Source organism: Hibiscus syriacus, unplaced genomic scaffold (assembly GCF_006381635.1).
Source record: "Hibiscus syriacus cultivar Baekdansim isolate YM2019G1 unplaced genomic scaffold, ASM638163v2 tig00110895_pilon, whole genome shotgun sequence".
Classification (NCBI taxonomy): Eukaryota; Viridiplantae; Streptophyta; class Magnoliopsida; order Malvales; family Malvaceae; genus Hibiscus; species Hibiscus syriacus.
This window is the reverse complement of record NW_024062903.1, coordinates 604091-623644: the sequence shown is the minus strand read 5'-3', so window position 1 is coordinate 623644 and position 19554 is coordinate 604091. Positions and strand designations below refer to the sequence as shown.

Genomic DNA, 19554 nt, shown 5'->3' with positions numbered 1-19554 from the left:
AACGTCATGATTCGAACCTCTAACATTGCTTAAGGGACCTAGTGTCTTATTATAATCAATATCAAATAGAGTTTTGAAACAAGTTAGTAACCCTTTTTAAAGCTTTTTTTAAAAAATTATCAAAATTTATTATATTTATTATTTTGATGTTGACTATAATAAGTAATCATTTTTATGCATTATAATAATTAGGTGGCATATTAAATATTTAAATTAAATTTTAAAATTGTGGTTCGTTGTGGATCCTGAAAGACTGAAAGGTTAGAAAACAGATAATATACTTTATTTGAAGTTCGAATACAGCAAAAATAGAACATTCATACCATCCAAGGAAATAAAATACAATACAATGATAGAGCAGAAAATCATACAAGCATTATTAACAACACAGTAACATTTGTAGTAGTAATGTATAGGCTGGGAATCTCAAACTTTCATTCGGGTTCATCGCATTTTCTCTCAAGTCTCGTAGTTCTCGTCCACACCTTCGTCCTCCTTGTACTCCGCCTCATCGTCCTCCACGGGCGCATCCTGGTATTGCTGATACTCTGCAACCAAGTCATTCATGTTGCTCTCCGCTTCACTGAACTCCATCTCATCCATCCCTTCACCGGTGTACCAATGCAAAAAGGCCTTGCGACGGAACATTGCAGTGAATTGTTCACTTACCCTCCTAAACATCTCCTGGACTGATGTCGAGTTCCAAAAAAATGTCGATGACATCTTCAAGCTCTTTGGTGGAATATCACAGACGCTGGACTTCACATTATTGGGTATCCACTCCACGAAGTAAGATGAATTCTTGTTTTGAACGTTAATCATCTGTCATCAACCTCTTTTGTGCTCATCTTGCCTCGGAACATAGCTGAGGCTGTCAGGTAGCGACCGTGGCGAGGGTCAGCAGCACACATCATGTTCTTGGCATTCCACATCTCCTGAGTCAACTCCGGGACTGTGAGAGAAATGCAATGCTGGGAACCGTGGAATGTGAGGGGTGCAAACCCAACCATAAAGAAGTGAAGACGTGGGAATGGGATCAGGTTCACAGCTAACTTTCAGAGGTCGGAGTTCAGCTGTCCAGGGAACCTCAGGCAGCATGTTACGCCACTCATAGTTGAGGATATCAAGTGGTTCATATCTCCAACTGCAGGATTAAAAGCGCAGAGTTAGTTTCACTATTTTAAAATTGTTTTGCGTTCATAACAAACCATTCATCAAGATTAAAATTTTATCACTTACAGCTTGGATTAGTGAGATTCAATGTCCGGAAGCAAATATCATAAAGTGCCTCATTGTCAAGAACCATGCATTCATCAGCATTCTCAACCAACCGGTGCACAGAAAGGGTGGCATTATACGGCTCCACAACTGTGTCCGAGACTTTAGGTGAAGGGAAAACAGAGAATGTCAACATCATTCTATCGGGATATTCCTCTCCGATTTTCAGTATAAGGAAAGTTCCCATGCCAGAGCCAGTTCCTCCTCCAAGTGAATGGCATACCTGGAAGCCTGGTCCAGAAGTAACATAAACAAGTGAACTTCATTATAAAATTCAAAGGGAAAGGACCATATTATTTAACCAAAAAGATTTCATCATTCATTAAATGCAGATAATTAAACACAAGTTGACTTTTAAACTAACCCTTCTCTAAGAGAAACAGAATTCACCCAATAAATAAGATTAACATGCTACAAGCGTACAATACATACTTAATACTACGATCAACAAAAGGAATTTAGATCAACTTCAGCCAGATCCAACTGTTACGGGTTGTATTTCTTGGGCACTGATATTCATGCCATACCATTATAAGATGATGACAGTGTTTGTCTTTTTCAGATAGATCTGGATCCAGAAATATGGTCATCTCTTTCTTTATCATGCTTACTACTTTTCATATTTTGCATAAAACTACATCTGATATTCATGCCAATGTTACAATCTACCTTTTGATTGTTATTGTTTTTAGATTGTTCTAAGTCACATGGTGTATGCATTTGTGCATGTTACTTATGATTCTCCATGCTCATTTACAGATCTTTCATTTTTTGCTTCAAGATTCAACTGTTAAAATATTGGCCAAGCCATAACAATAATGTAATGAGTGCATTCATATGGCGATGAGCTCGTAAGGGTCCCCATGCTCCACCAAATGCATTAAAAAGATTATCAAGGCTCCATCAATACTGTCGATAGAATAAAAGACGCAATGACTTGCGGTTGGGCAATCAAAAGCATATAATGAAGAGAAAAAAATAGAAAAAAAAGGAAAACCCATATAAATAAAAAAATCTGCTTATATAAATAAATAAATAAATTTATATATCTCAAAAGGTGATAAGACTCGTGGCCACTTTCGCCTCCACACCATACAAAAAGAAGATTACTAATAACAACGCAGTCTAAGCATTAGTCAACTAAAGAAAAAAGGCGGATCATGGAACATAGCAGCAGTAATTTAATTTAATTTAATTTAATTTTCACAGTGAATAATCAGTTATAATTTTGAAGATCATGCTATTGTTTACAGATTATAAGATAGGTAAAGTTGAGATTATTTCACCCTGATCCGAAAGTAGGAAATCAAATGGTCAACAGCGAGAGAAGTTCTATATCATTATCATGAAAGTGCTATCACAACTCAACTAGATACAGTTTCGAACTTCGAGACGAAAGCGAAAAAGCAAAACGATAAGACAACTCTAAGAAAATCAACGCAGATGTACCGAAATCTAAATTTATAGGATAATGAAGACGATAAATAATCCCGATTACTAAGAAAATGTAAAAGCAGGGAAATATTGCGTATACCTTGCAAGCAATCACAATTCTCAGCCTCTTTACGAACAACATCAAGAACAGCATCAATCAACTCGGCACCTTCAGTGTAATTAACCTTTGGCCCAGTTGTTTCCAGCACCAGATTGTCCAAACACGAAATTATCAGGCCTAAATATCTGGCCGTAAGGACCAGATCTGATGCTATCCATAGTACCGGGGTCGAGATCCATGAGAACCGCACGAGGGACGTACCTTCCACCGGAGGCCTCATTATAATACACATTGATACGCTCCAGCTGGTTTGCGGATGATTCACTATCCGCATTGAACCTACCAGTTGGATCAATATCGTGCTCGTCGCAGATCACTTCCGAAAACTTGGATCCGATTTGGTTCCCGAATTGGCCTCCTCGAACGTGAAGGATTTCTCTCATCGTCGATTTTTGTCGAGTGAGAAAAAGGACAAGAAAAGAAGAATTAGAGAGGTTTTGTTAGGGTTGGAAGAGGAAATGGAAGGGAATTTGTGAGGGGAAAGGGAAGGAATGGATAATAATATAAGGAAGACGAGATGATATTTTTCAAGGATCGTCCGTCCATGAGTGGAATGGGACGGTTGATATTTTTTGAGAGAGAGGTAGTACGGACGTCAACTAATCGTCCACTCCCGCTCGTCCCAAGGGGTTGCGTTCGTTGGATATGTTGCTAAAGGCCTTAAAAAACAAATTATAATAAATTGATAAAAATTTGTGATTACACGTCTATCTCAGCTCCTCTCTGCATACTACAGCTTTCACTTCTTTAGGGGGTTCCAAAAATTCTTGTGTCCCTTGGGATAGTGACTAGGCGTATTTTGCTGGGCCATCTACTACCATATTACTACACCTAAGCTTACCTAAACATTAAGTGACCATGATTCATATACGATGTCAGTTTATATCAATTCATAAGTTATGTTGAACCGAACTTTCTTTGGACGGAAGTATGCATTAAAAGTGACAAAAAGCTTTGCGTTTCCTTTCTATAAAATTAAACACCATTTCCGAAATTGTAGAAAATAAACCTACCGAATATTCCATTAAGCATTTTTTACACAACTTGGATGAATAAAGCATAATCCATATGGAACTTCAACATCTTCATGTAGTTCTAGTGTTGTGGTTGAGACTCATTACAGAACCGTTTGAAGTTTAACGACTCGTCCACCAAGAAGTCGCTGGAGAAATCGATTCACATTAGCAAGATACACAGAAAAAAGGATCTAAAATCTAAAAAGACGGTATAGAAACTCACAATATCCGCTCAGCCATTTGTGATGCCTCCCATCTTGGACTCCATGGATATTCTGATAGAAGGGGTGACTTTTTCGGTATTCCTTGCGGTGATATATGCTGCAATATGTCACAATGGTAACATATTTAATTAGCCAATTTGCAAAGGAACCATTTAATCAGCCAAGAGGAAAAAATGTCATCGTTTTCCAATTAGTGGAACTGATACTGTGCAGAAACATAAAAGTCAGTTGGTCCTAAAAACTTATTCGGAAATATCATCAAACAAGTATATGATTAACATGTGTATATTACTATTTAGGACCTAAATATACTAAAATGGGATCTAAATATTCTACTCAAGAACCTGAGTGCTTTACATTTAGGAAAAGCAAATGGTATTACCTGAGAACTTTGGAGCATCACAGCTGGCCGCTGCTTAGGAAACTGAGTTGAAATAAGAAAATGTACCTACAACAACAGTACTATCAAAAGTTAATTTTGTCAGAGGCCAAGTTCAGTAAAAAATATGGATACGAAAAGTTAGATTCAAAAACTAATTGCACTGAAACCAAATGCAATCATAATGTGACAAAAACATCCTAAACGATCTCATTCAAGGTTAGCTGAAGTAATCCTCTATAAGTCCTAAACATTAAAAACACCAAAACAGAAAATGGTATATATAATTAGTAATTATCTAATGGTACCAGGAAAACAAAGGATCCAGATGAAGCAAGAAATGTGGCCTTCCCGCAAAAGACCTGCCAAGGAAAACGATGAATATCTACCAATCAATGAATGTTGAAGGATTTAAGATTTAACATATAAAGATAAATGGCAAGATTAGTGCGCACCGGATCAGCTTCCAAAGGTCTTCCAAACAATGGGGTTAATGACTCTATAAAACGTCTTCTTACATCAATTAATGAAACAGATTCCACGACCTGGAAAACAAACAAGAATACAGATGACTCCTCTTAACCACTTAAAGTAAAGCCTAGATGAAGAAAAGAAGCTGACCTGTTTCTGAAGAGATTCCTCTAGATGAGGAAGATACTCAGCCATGCACCTTCAAAAGCCAACAGAAATTTGTCATCACAAATTGTTTTTACCTTTCAAGAAATGCAACACATAAAAGTAGAATAATGCACATAACTTACATTCCATCCAACCACGAAGGAAGCTTGACATCCTCGATAGAAAACAGAGCTCCCAGCTCAGCAGTTGACATCAATTTCAGACGAGGTGGTGAAGGAGTAGATGAATACTTCTTTCCTACAGGATATATTACCTGTAAAATTACAAACTCATTAGAGGTGGGAAAGAAATAGAGGACAGAAGCGAAGAAAGAAGCCGAACATCAATTCAACTACATATAAGTTACTAATAAGAATTAAACTACACATAAATGAGAGGGAAAAGAAGGAAAGGTAAACCTGTAAGTATATCTTTTGCGGATGTCTCCAGGGGAACCCATGCACCATCTTGTTTATGTTCATATCCATGAGAGGCACTGCAAATTTGACCTCTTTTGGCTACGGTAAGATTCAAAGGCATAAGACCATGGATTTAATTAAAAACCAATTATTTTTTGAGCACACAAAACCTACTTATAAATATCATACTATAAAAAGAATACCTTTTCAGCACCTGAACTAATTTGCATTTCAATTCCCTGCAAAACAGTGAATAAATAGGAAAAGTGGAAAGAGTTAAGGCACTAATCAATTAATTCAGTTTACAAATGTGGGCATCTCATAAAAATTTTACTGCTAGATAGAAAAATAGAAGGATAGGAGGAGGGGAGAAATAATTATGTCAAAAAGTTTGCACATTGATATCAAAGACTTGACGGAGTCTAAAATACTAAAAAGTTCAATATGCAATTATTTGATGGTCAATCTTTTATCTTTCAGTTAATACATATGGCGATAGACATGCACAAGAATTGCAAAGGAAATGAAGAATAAAGAAAGACATGTATATTAAGGTTAAATATGTGGTGTTAAGGTCAATATTCAATGATAGACTTCCTTTTATGAGACCAAGAACATTGAGAAAAAGGGTATCAACAAGGAAATGCCTCTGAATTTGCACATTATCTCCTCATTCATTACTCTTAACCTCAATGAATATATATAAAAGAATTGCAATTCAGGTTAAGAAAACAACACAGCAGGATCTTCAAATCTTTCTCCATCAGAAACCACACTTAAGTGCCAACTGCAAAGAGATTACCTCTCGTGAACAAATAGTGCTAATCTCAAATGTCAACCTATCATCATCCACTTCTCCAACACGTTTCTTCTGGTAGGCCATATATTGGTCCCTATTCAACAAGAAACTAACATGAACTTGTCTATTCTTTTTTCCACCAAGCATACAAAACTTTGATTTCCATTACAATAACAAGTGTCAATAAACATCAAGCCTAACCTCAATTCCTGAATTAAAGCTAGCAGCCTTGTTGGGTCTTTATGGTTCCAATCAGACAAAATGTTCCGAAACTTCGAGCCCCCCTCTCCAACACTGCCAGTCATGTGTAATGGGTGAAAATCCTCATCTTCAGGTCCAAATATAATATCCGGCGAAGCGAATGGGAACTCCGCATTGTAAATAATATCCCCTATATCAATGTTAACAAACTATCTATATAAGATCATCTAAATAGAAAACAATTTCAAAAACAGATATTGCACTTCGCAATAAAAAAGTTCTTACAGACATTTAACATAGTCTAGGCAATACGGAATATGCAATGTAAACCGATCGAGACCCCCGGCGTAGGTTTTGCCACCAGATGACACTTGCTCAACCTGCTCCTCAAAATTACAAGAGAAATTGAAATTTCCGTCACTGTTAAAACGGAAACCTAGTTCTTGATCGAAGTACTTTCGTTGATTGAAATGAACAATTTGAAGGAAAGATGGGGGAATGGGGTTTAGATGGAGTTACCTTGATTTTCTCGTGGAAGTGATTGATGAGATAATGGAGCTGAGCTGAAATGAATGGAGGGAAGCCATCGAAAGACATGGCTAGCTAGTTAACCGGCTTCAAAGAAATCAATTACGATGATGTTTCTTGACTTTATGAAGCTTAAAGCCGACAATTTTGCGGCGACGGGTTTTAAACTCGCCGGCAATCAACCGGTCTACCGACAAAGAAAAAAAGGGTGAGCGACCAGTGAATTTGTTAATGGTTAAGAACATTTGTAAATTGAAGAATAGGATGACAATGGGTATGGGCGACCCTATAATCGGGTCACCCGGACCCGGTATCACCCGACTTGGTGAAGGAGTCGACAAAGCAATATTTTTTTTGGGTAAACTACACTTAAAGTCACTTATGTATGAATTTAATAATAAACAAATCAGTCTTTTCTAAACATTACAAACCTATTAATTAATTAAAATATTATTACAAATATATCGCTAGCCGTTAAATATTATATAAAAATAATAATTTTAATTCTTAGAATTTATACATTCTATTAATTTAATCCTATCTTAAAATAATTTAATAAGTGTAATCTTTCATATTTAAATATTTTTATCATTTTAACTTTTATTTTCACAAGTTATTTGTTCTTCTCCCAAGATGTTATATTACTTTCATATCGCTTTTTTGGTAATTTAACGAAAATTTGTTATTGTTTTATGGTGGAATGTAATTATACATCTAGTGTTTTGATTCAATGGGCTCACTTGGTACGACAATGTCACAAAAAAGAATAAATTGATATAATTTTTAAATATAAAAGGTTAAATATGTTTCCTACTGTTTCTCGACACACTCGGAAAACTCCGGACCCCGTTTTGCTCATCGAGAATACGATCGTCAACATTCAGAATCAACATTATACGATCTTTCCCACTGTAAGTTTGTTGTATTGCAGATCATGGAAAAGTTGGTGGATTTTGTTAACTTATAAGCATCAAGCAATCTCTGAAGCCTTTGGAGGATATCACATATAGATTCAATGCTTGTAAAATTATAAGTTCGGAGAACGTCAGTTTGTGTAATTTGATGTTTTACTATGTTTTATAGGATATGATTTCGAACTCGCTGCAGACGAGACATCAACTAGAAAGGAGAGTATCGAAAATTAGGGATGAATCGAGGGGACGGGTGGGGGATAATTGTCCTCTTGAAATTTTGAAATTATAATATATTTTATATTTTTTCTATGTATTTTTTATTAAAAATCTATTTTCATTTTTTTAAAATTTTATAAGTTCAAATTCGATTTATGAAATTTTATAACATTGAGGTACAAAATTCCCAAGGACCGAACTTTCTGAAGAAGCAAACTTATTAAACAAGACAGGGCAACATTCAAAGAATTTCATCTTTAACCATTTTGTTGATCATTCTTTTGATTAAGATAAAGATAGTTATAAAATAATATATATTTTAAATATAATATTTGATAATATAAAATATTTTTCAAGTATTAGATATTAAATGTTTAATCATTCATATTATAATCAATAGATCTTAAATTTAAGATCTCTAAAAATAACAATTATTTTTTAATCACTAAAATAATTTAATTCTTTTATCATTCTTAAAAATTCTTTAAATAATTACATTTTTCATACAAAAAATAAAATATATTTATTATATTCATATGTCAATAAAATCTATTAAATATTTTTTTAGGGCCAGTTTGATAGGGTTTTAAAAAATGAATTTTAAGAGTGTAATAAAAAAAACTTTTAAAAGAGTTATTTATAAATACAGTTTAAAATTTAATTGTTTAAGATTATTGTTAAAAAAATAAATTTAAAAAATAAAATCTCAATGATAAATCTTATATTGTAAATTAAAAATATAGAATCTAAATTATATTTATACTTATTAATATTATAATATATAAAATATATTACTTAAAATATAAAAAAAATATAAAAAAAAATAGCGCGCGATAGCAGGTCTTCTGTTCATCGGGGGTTGACTCTTTTTGATCAGTTTTCCTGGTGATTTTGGGTTGCTGATCTTGGATGAGTTCGGGGGATGGGGTCGGCTCAAGTTGCATGAACTGGCGGTTGTTGTTTGTCGCAAAGAAGAATCTGGCGCTTCAGTTTTTTCCCACCGGATCTTATGGATGGTGAGATCAGAATTAAAACGCCAACTGAGGTTTTTGACGAGGGAGTTCAGGTCTGGAAAAATGCTCTGGCTGCGCAGTTTTTGGGTAAGTCTCCTAAGTTCTTAACGCTTCAGAGATTGGTTAATTCTATTTGCGGACGGTATGGGATATTGTCATTAACTCTGTGGGGGATGAACTTTTTTGTTTCAATTTTCGAGCTCAGGATCTTGTGATGGGTGCTCTCAAACGGTCCTTGGCATATTCAAAACAAACCGATTATTTGCCGTCGATGGGAGCCTAATTTGCAGTCATTAGAATTTAAGATGGATAAGATTCCTGTTTGGGTACATCTCAATCGAATTCCGTTGGAATTGTTCATGAGCATAGGTTTGAGTTATATTGCTATCGCTCTCGGTGCCCCCTTTGTATATGGATGAGTTCACTGCTCATAGACATAGGGTGACCAATTCATTTGCATCACTTTCACTTATACGCATTGTGTTCAATGCTTTGCGTTAGGGAAATTGCTTCGAGAAGCAGATCCCGAATTGATGGAAGCTTTGATTCAAGCTACAAAGGTGGGTGACCAGAAAACATTGCAGGCTTTAGCTGGTTCAAAGACACAAATCGTTGAAGAAGAAGATGACGAAGACCCATTCGAATATACTGTAATTTAAGTTTTATTTTGAGACTTATAGTAAGCTTAAGCCGATTACACTCACATATCGTGTTGTCTTACCATTTCTTTTACGTGCTGCAGTCACAATAGTTCATTAACATTGCAAATAGATGGTTTGATGGGTTGATCAGCAAGGACATTGAAATTACAAACGAAGTATTTTCGGTTAGCAGTGTCGAATTTGATCGCCAGGTTAGCAAACCAAATAAAATGTTTCTCATATGTAGTCAGAGTTCTCTTGTACACGACTGCTTTGATCGGTATGTCAGGCATGCAAATCGGTATGCAGTGCTCCTTACACCTGCAACCTATAATTATACTGCAGCCCATATACATAAGGAATTCGTAGTTATCCTAGGAAGAATTGAAAATGAGTCTGGCAACAGCCGGGTGCAATTCGTCATCCCAAGCTGTTGGTCAGGCGAAGTTGCTTGATATATTTGCCATATCCCATATGGATTATTTCATTTCATCGAGTAGTTTTGCTTCGACAGGAATTGCGTAAGCTTGTTTGAAGAGTACAAACGAGTCAAGAACAAAGCCAGAATTCGACTGAAGAAAAGGCCAAAACAGACGTAGCAGTAAAGAATGCTGAAAAGTCCCTCACTCGTTTACTTCGTACCCTCGCCAAGCAATTGCCAACAGAAGAGAGTTTTGATTAATTTGTTCTGAAATATCTTTAATTTTATTGGTTCGAAGGGTAGCATATTTTTGTACCATAATTAAACCCTTCTTCCTATGCATGATGTATAGCATGCGATGCGATTGAAGTCCTAGAAATTGTAAACTCCTCGAGACCATGAGGCATGTTCAGTGGCCCAACCAATGAAGCAAGGTAAAAATGGGTTTCATTAAGAGCCATACTAAAATATCCACTGAAGACCAGGTGAACCTAGTAGCCAGCTTACTGTTGACTTGGTTTTCTGCACCATTGACTGTCAGTAATGATCTTTGGGTTAGTTTTGAGAAAGCACAATTTCCCTCGTAAAAACCCATGCTTCGCCATTGAAGAATCTTACAATTCCCCCAACACCCATTTCTGAACAACAAGAAGAGTGTTGGATTTTGCCCATAGCCCAACTTTCTTTCTTATTTTATAAATAGAATTGTTATTACAATAAATTTGATTCGTTGAACATATTTTGTTTTGTCCAAAGTTCCACTGTTAAAGTTTTAAGTGCCATCTTCTTTGGGCAGATTTTAGTTTGTAGTAGATTGGACCAGCTTAATAAGTCAGCCGGTTATTTGTATTTCTACCCGATTCTACATTGGGCACGAAGACCCCATGCCTAATTCAATGTACCAGGTAACTTGTAGGCCACAGAGGCAGGTTGATCTTCCAAGTATTAACAGATCAAGTCAAATTCAAATACTTTAATATCGGATTTGAATTTATTTTAAATTTTATTCTAATATATTTAATTTTAAAAAATAAATAATACTTGCTCTAATCAAATTTGAGCTGGAAAAACTCAAACAAGCTTACCAAAGACAATTCCTGGCTACTATACATTAACTCTACCATCATCAAATGCTTTCTTTTATGGAAGTTTCAAAAATTGAAAATGCATTGATGTAGTTTCTTTGGATTCCCTTGAGAGGGACCGGAGCCAAAAGAGGAAAAACTCAAAAAAGGCATATCACCTGAGGCTTCAGACAATCTACAACTCATCCTTGAGATCAGGAGACACATCTGTACTAGGTTCGGCTTTGCCCTTCGGACTGCCCGAACCTGCTTTTGTCTCGGTCTCTGTCTCGGCCTCTTCTACATCCTTTTCCTCCTCCTCGATTATTGCATCTGGACTGATACTTGGGCTAGACTAAACTGAGCTGTAGGGTCGGGTAAAGAGAAGCCACTCTCCATCAAAGCTGTCTGATATATAAGCTGAGTCGTTTCCTTCACACCTTCATCCTGAAGATGCACCAGTGTAATGCGTGAAACAAGATGAAGGAAAATTACTAATGCCTATAGAACATGGTGTCGTTTGACATGTTTGTTTCGGTTTAAATGTTCATACCTCAGGGTCCTTAACAACTCTCTCCCGAAGCTCCTTGATAATTGGGTGCCTTGGGTTGATTTCAAGGATCCTCTTGCCCTTCATGTATGATTTCTTTCTAGCATCTGATAGTGTTTGAGCTTGCATGATTCTCTCCATGTTAGCGCTCCATCCGAACTTCGATGTGACGACCACACGAGGAGTGTTGTCCAAACGGTTGCTTATTTTCACCTCATCAACTTTGTCAGTGGTAAGTGTACCCTTCCACCATTTGGTTAGTTCCTTAAATGACTCCTTGAGTTCTTTGTTCTTCTTGTCCTTTCCAAGTTTTAGGCCTTCCTTGGACACATTTTGGAACTGTTTCCCTTCATAATCCATCAGGTATTGCATCAGGTATTCGTCAACAGGATCAGTGAAGAAAATGACCTGAAAATAACGAATGCCATTAGAAACCAAAATAAACCAATACAATCATAGATCATATGGAGTAAAACAAGTAATAGGAAATTAGCAGCTGCTAGTTTTGCTGTACCTCATAATTTTGCTTCTTAAGCCTCTCCAAGAACGGAGACTTTTCCAACTGTTCCTTGCTCGTTCCTGTAATTTAGAAGATATCTTTCTGCCCCGATTTCATTCATGATATGTACTTATCCAGTGAAGTCAGTTTACCATCTGACTTAGTGCTGCGTTGCAATTAATACATTATTAATGATATTAATGACAGAAAACGAAGATTCTTCTGAAGAAATTAAAAATAAAGCCTCAAAAGCTAATACCTCTGGAAGCGAAGAAGTTTAGACAAGCGATTTCTGTTGGATGCATCCTCAATGATACCGAGTTTAGTGGATTTTCCAAATTCATTCCAGAACTTAGTATATTGACCCTTCTTCTCATTGTCATCATCGTCTGATTTTTCAACTTCTGCATCCATGTCAATATTCAGGTTCAATCACTAACCGATAAACAACTTGGAATAAAAGGGTTTCAATTTAAAAGTCCTCGGAAACAATTATACCATACCTTTCTCGTCTTTGCCACTGGACTCGTTAGGATCCTCCTCAGCAATTTTGCGTATCATATCAAGGGCTTTCCTGATGAGTTTCTTCTTGATTGTTTTCAAACTGCTGTGAGCTTGTAGCATCTCTCGAGATACATTGAGTGGTAGGGTATCAGAATCAACAATACCCAGCTCAATACGTTATCCAATAATAAACACTATCAGATAACAAGAAAACAAAGTGCTTATTTAAGTAATCTAAAAAAAAACTTAGCATTATCTTCAATTACCTTCAAAAAGCAAAGAAACTTTGCCAAAGCGCATAAAATTCGTCAGAGATAAAAACTCGTCTAACATACAACTTCAAGTTGGATTTAGCTTTATAGTAACTGTCATACAGATTATGAGGAGCTGTAGGAGGCACATACAAGACAGCCTTGAATTCAATATCACCTTCAGCGGTGAAGTGGCTCCAGCAGGGTTTCAAATCGCTGTCGCGGTCGCGTTTTCGGTTATTTCGAATTTACCGTGATTGTGGCCGTCGCGGGTAACTCGGACAGCGGCGAAACTACTATATTGCGGCCGAAATCGCGGTCGCGGACCGTTTTTTAAAACCCTGGCTCCGGGCCATGGGATTCTCAGCACTAAAGTCCTGCAGAGTAACACAAATAAACAACAATAAAGGTTAGTAACTTAACCGAAATGTTTTCAGCAGTCTGGAGCTAGGAAATTTATGTCAAATTACCTTTGCCAGAGAGTGATAGAATTTTATGTATTCATCTTCTGTCACATCCTTTGGACTGCGCAACCATATAGCCTTAACATCATTCAGAAGTTCCCATTCGTAAGTAGTTTCCTTCACCGCCTTTTTCATTGGTTTCTTTTCAGTGTCTTCATCCTCGCCTTTTTCAGCATCTTCATCTTCCCCTTCCTCAGATTTAGTCTTATCATCTGTTTGTATCAATAAAAGAGAATGAGACCAAATACTTTTATCAGGACATGCACACTCTGACAGTATTACGACAAAATGGCATCAGCAAGTTTTAAATAAACATAAACATGCTTCTTTCAATGATACATATACTGTTTTCCTCCTCATCACCGGAATCATCTTCATCTGCAGATACCTCAACATCAACCTCTTTACTTGCCCAGATAGAGATGGGGAAATTGATGAATTCAGAATATGTCTTCACCAATTCCTTCATATGACAGCCACAGGCACACAGCATGCTTTGTTAACGTATCTTCAAAAGCCAAAGCAAAAATAAAAACAAACAAGACTTAAGCTATATTAACCTTCAATTTGTTTTCCTCCAAGTACTCCTGAGCTTCATCCCTAAGATGCAATCTAATCTCAGTTCCACGGCCTAGTGGTTCATTCCAAGTATTCTCAGAAATTACAAATGCCCCATTAGCCTTCGATTCCCATACATACCTAAAATAAATATTCATTAAATGATTATTTAAAAATGAGTCGAACACTTTTATAACAACTACATTAAGGTTTAGCAGTCTCACTGTTTGTCATCGTTGTGTTTACTAATGACTTCAACATAGTCAGCTACCAGATATACGGAGTAAAACCCAACTCCAAACTGCCCAATCAGATTAAGGTCTCCACTGCTCTGCATTTTCTCAACAAATGCTGCACAGGGAAAATAAAAGCAATACTTTCCATTTACATAAATAATCTTAATATAATAAAAACACTTAAGGAAATGAATCAAAGATTTATTTACCAGAAGTTCCAGATTTTGCAATTGTTCCCAAGTTCTTGATTAAATCTTCTTTTGTCATTCCTATACCTCTGTCTCGAAGCGAAAGGATTTTCTTCTCTTTATCTAACTTGATCTGCAATTTTCATCAGACTATAAGGCTCAGAAAAAAGAGTTTTGCAAGCTTCAATACTGAAACAGAATTTCTACATTTACATGTTCAATACTGAAACAAAATTTCTACATTTACATGCTTCACTGAAACATAATTTCTACGTTTACATGCTGGTTGTATAACATTCTTTCTAGTTATTCGGTTACCGGAATTTTCTACATTTTTATTTTATAAAATAAAGTTTTAACGCATAACTAACCTGGATCTCCAGCTTGGCCGTGTCACCTTTGCCCAAAACTGTAACATCCTGAACACCGGGTTAGTAATCAAATTGTAAAATTTCAGAATTTGTTAATTAAAGTTGAAATGTTGAATATTTCAATGATTTATTTGTGGATATTTCCTGAAAGTTATTAGTAATTTTTAAAGGAATTAAAGGACAAAATGATCATTTATCATAAAAGATATTTTTTTATCTCTTTAAGAAGAGATAAACACGTTGGGGGAGAGTATCTAGAAAACTCTTCTTGTTCTTGCTCTCTTCTTCTCCAACGTGCTGAACAAATGTGAGTTGCTATTTTGTTGATTATTTGTTGATTTTATGAGTTAGTTTTGATCATTAGATGATAACTAAGCTTAAGGAAAGCTTAAGTTATCTTAAAATCAAAAGATAAAAGAGTTAGAGAAGATTAAATATTTGAAGTTTTTGAGTGAAATCTTGAAATAGAGTTGAAAAGTTGAATTTGAAGTTAAATTCGACTTGTCATCATCTTAATTAAGAGTTATGAAGTGATAGAATTGAAATTAGAACATGTTGAAAATTTGGTATGATTATTGATTTCTATATGGAGAATATAATTTTGAGATTTAAGATGAAATAAATGGATATAAATTAGTTTAAGTATGTATATTTGAGTTAAGAATATAAAAGGGGATGAAATATGAAGAATTGAAATGGAAATAGAGAATTTTCGTGCAATGAACAGTGATTTCTGGGCTTGAACGAAAATTCCATATTGTGCAGGGGAACAGATTCCCCCCCGGGGGTATCGATTCCCCCTAAATGAAAAATGGAATTTTAGTTCGTTAAACTAGCTTAAGTTATTAACATCAAGTTTAAGGTTTAGGCTTCTGATAATTGTTTTGAAATGTTATATTTATGTATATATTGAGCCTAAACAAGTTCTGGAACAATCAAAGAATTAGGATCGAATCAAAGTAAGGCTAAGGTGAGTGCAATTTAATTGTACTTATGCTATCGAAAAACATTGGCTTGAGATGAGCCAGTGACGGAGTTAGTATGGTAAGAAGTGACTCTTAAAATGTTATATGATTTTTATGAGTGTATATGTTAAATGATAGGTGTGAGTACATGTTAGTGTGATTGTGAATATGTACAAAGAAAACAAGTGATGATATAAGAATCTAGTATAAGATATATGATATGAAAATATGATAGTGAGCTAGGTGATGTATATTTGGGAAATATATGTGAATAAAATATGATTTAAGCTATGTATATGTGATCTATGTGAATGCATGTATGATGTATGAATTCATGAGTAAATGTATGCATAAATGATATATGTATGAAATTAGATATATGAGAATAGGTATATGTAACATGTGAATATACTGGAGAAATACATGTTATCTGATGAGATATATGATATATGTTACATGATATGATATGTGAGTTTACATGAACAAATGAGAAATGACATAAGTCATATGAAACTATCTACGTGAATACATGCAAAGTGATATGAGCTATGTGACATATGAATATGAATTCATATGAAAAGTGACATGAATTACATGAAAGTAAACTACGTGATGATATGTACATATGATATGTGATCATAAGAGCAATGATATGAGTACATGAATATAAGAAGCATAAGAAAAATGCCCATGTTATATGATACGAGAGCTATAGGTATAGTTGGCATGCCAAGAGTCGAGGGTCTACACGGTCCTACGGGACAATTCTACTTGGTCCTTCGGGACATATATGTAATTCTGTGGAACATGTATGTGGTGCTTTGGTACACTTATTTGGTCCATTGTATTATGTATATGGTTCTTAAGGAGTGGTCCTTCTAGACATTTCTACGCGGTCCTTCGGGACGAATATTCAGTGCCCCTAGTGGGAATTTATATGAGTTGTGGTGACAGCATTAGTGCACAACCTCATTGTACTCACATACCTTCAGTTCTCAACAGTGTACATGGGCTAATAAAGAAATTAAATAAATATATTGAATGTGATATGTATATGTGATTTGTTATATGGAATAAATTACAGGATTCATGTATTGGTTATATGAAAGGATATATGTTTTAGTTATATGAACTGTATTACATGAATTATATGAGGTTAAGTGTATTTCTTTATGAAATGATATATGATGAGTATAAATGATAAGTGTATGATAAAAGGTATTAATGATAATAATAGGATAATGACAAGAAAGAAGATAATTATATATGTACATGTGTGGATTTTATATATGAATAAAAATATGATGGTATGTGTGCATATATGCATTTTGATATATGAAATGTTTTATGGTTTTTATTACATGTTTTTATATGCCTCACTAAGTCATCGACTTAGCGTGTGATTGTTTCACACGTAGGTTTGGAAAGCGAAAAGAGAAGTAAAGAGGAACAAGACATGTCAGTTCTCCTTATCTAAGATCAGATCAGAAATGTAAATCGAATTACATGTATTTTGTTAGAAAGAATTTAGTTGGCATGTAATAATATAAAAGATTTGAATCCGATATGTTTTAATCGGTTTTGTAAAAATCATATAATTGAATTTTGTAATGATTTAAAGGTGTATATGTAAATGGAAATTTTATACGAATGGAAACTATGATTTTTATAAAATTATACGTATTTTTACAGAAGTACTGTATTAGTACTGTAGCAAGGTATTGATTCCCTGTAACAGGGGAATCTGTTCCCCTCTTTGAATAAGGAAAATTTCAACATTCGGGTACTGTAGTAGGTATTGGTCATCACTGTTCATTACTGTTCATACGTAGTTTACTGTTCATAAATACATTTTTTATTGGAAATTTTATACGAAACACAATTTAATAGAATATTGTGGTATTTTCCTAAAATGAGTTCAAATGTTTTAATATTTTGTAAGAAAAGGGTTTTGAAAAATTAATGTGACATCTCAGACTTGTATTCGGGTCGGATACGGGTTGGGGTGTTACATTTAATGGTATGAGAGCTACGGTTTAGCCGATTCTAGGTTAAAAACGAAGTCAAAAGTGTTTTAAAAAGTATACACGCCAACAAAAAGTAAAAAATTTCTGATCTGATAGTGTAAGGAGTATATTGTCTTATAAATAGAGTTAAATTGTTATGTTATATTAAAGGTATGATCATGAGAGCTTCCAAAGTGAAGCACAAGGCAATAGATTGAAGATAATAGCATTCACATGCCCTGGCCAGGCTGGGAGAACAGCGAAAAACCTCAGGGCGTGCCTGTACAAGATTAGAGAATGTTTTATTATGTTAAATGATATTATGATGTGTTTTTAATTTTATACTGCTATAATTTATAGAATGAATGTTTCGAATAAAGTTAAGAGCACCCGAGTTCAAGGGTGAATTTGAGAACAGTTCTATTGTTACAGACCTTTGGATAAATGATATAAAGATGATGTTAGAAGGTGTTCATTTCTCCAACATGGAGAAGTTAAATTGAATAGTTTCGTTATTATGTGGATAAGATAGAATATGGTGAACGAATGTCACCATAAGAACGTTAAAAGATCAAGTGATGTGGTTATGATTTATAGAACCTTTCCAAAATAAGAAATCGATGACCAGTTTATAAGACGAATGAAGTTAGAATATACGAGTTTGAAGAAAGGGAATTACACGTGCCTGTGTATGAATGTAAGTTTAATAAGTTAAGCAGATTTGTTGTTAAGTTGATTCTGATTAAGAAGGATACATGTGATTATAACATTTCAAAACAACTATCAGAAGCCTAAACCTTAAACTTGATGTTAACAACTTAAACCAAATTAAAGAACCAAATTCCATTTTTCATTTAGGGGGGAATCGATACCCCCCAGGGGAATCGATATCCCCCAGGGGAATCGATACCCCCTGAACATACTAGAATTTTTCGTTCAAGAGGGGGAATCGAAATCCATTCATAGGGTATCGGTTCCCTGTACCCAGAAATTGTATTTTAAGCCCAAAAATCATCAATTCTTCATTCAATTCTTCTATTTTAAACCCCTACCATGTCATTAAACCTAACCACCATTACTTAAACCAATTTATATCCATGAAAACCATCCATAACCTCAAAATCCTATCCCTCATATATAAATTAAGAATCATACTCAAATTTCAGTATGTTCTAAATACAATTCTAACACTTCATATTCCTTAATTAGCATGATGAAAAGTCAAATTTAACTTCAAATTTAACTTATCAACTCTTTTCCATAACTTTATATAAAAACCCATTTTCTTTAATTTCTTATAACTTCTTCATCTTTTGATTATAAGACAACTTAAGCTTTCCTTAAGCTTAGTTATCTTCTAATGATCAAAACCTAACTTTTAATTCAGCTAATAATCAAAAATTAAGAAATCTTACCTTTTCTCTCTTGCTCATGATGGAGAAGAAGAAATGAAGAAGAAGAAGATAACTTCCCCCTTTCCCCACGTGATTCATTCATATATAGGGAAAAATATTTATTATCAAATGACTATTTTGCCCTCTCATTCTTTTAATAATTACTAATAACCCTTCAGGAATTATTATTAAATAAGTCATTGAACTATTCAACTTTTCCACTTTAATCATCAAATTCTAAAATTTTACATTTTAGTCACTAACCCGTAGTTTGGGATGTTA

The 19554-nt window shown here is 34.8% G+C and overlaps 2 protein-coding genes and 2 pseudogenes across 2 annotated transcripts in view; 1 reads left to right on the top strand and 3 right to left on the bottom strand.

The window, feature by feature from the left end:
* Window positions 1–404: 404 nt before the first annotated feature.
* Window positions 405–3253, bottom strand: LOC120145827 (annotated as a pseudogene).
* Window positions 3254–3805: 552 nt separating this feature from the next.
* Window positions 3806–7249, bottom strand: LOC120145828 (BRISC and BRCA1-A complex member 2-like). Its single transcript, XM_039159552.1, has 13 exons — window positions 7009–7249; window positions 6779–6869; window positions 6490–6679; window positions 6292–6382; window positions 5693–5728; window positions 5490–5588; window positions 5214–5344; window positions 5074–5122; window positions 4908–4997; window positions 4761–4814; window positions 4456–4521; window positions 4073–4170; window positions 3806–3995 (listed from the first exon to the last, which is right to left on the bottom strand). Exons 1-13 carry the CDS (start codon window positions 7084–7086, stop codon window positions 3929–3931), a joined length of 1140 nt encoding a protein of 379 aa, XP_039015483.1. The 5' UTR covers window positions 7087–7249; the 3' UTR covers window positions 3806–3928.
* A 1550-nt stretch (window positions 7250–8799) lies between these two features.
* The window catches only part of LOC120145826 (rac-like GTP-binding protein 5), a 35002-nt gene continuing 24247 nt past the window's right edge, over window positions 8800–19554 (top strand). Inside the window, exons 1-3 of the mRNA XM_039159550.1 lie at window positions 8800–8810; window positions 10467–10472; window positions 16112–16120. The gene's annotated coding sequence lies outside the window, so the exon portion shown is untranslated. The remainder of the gene's footprint in view (window positions 8811–10466; window positions 10473–16111; window positions 16121–19554) is intronic.
* Window positions 11271–19371, bottom strand: LOC120145919 (annotated as a pseudogene).

Coding starts and splice junctions, on each gene's coding strand:
- LOC120145828 (XM_039159552.1), bottom strand. CDS start 7,086: ATGTCTTTCGATGGCTTCCCTCCATTCATTTCAGCTCAGCTCCATTAT. Junction 6,383..6,489: donor GCTTTAATTCAGGAATTGAG/GTTAGGCTTGAT, acceptor CTTGTTGAATAG/GGACCAATATATGGCCTACC. Junction 4,815..4,907: donor GACCTTTGGAAGCTGATCCG/GTGCGCACTAAT, acceptor TTTCCTTGGCAG/GTCTTTTGCGGGAAGGCCAC.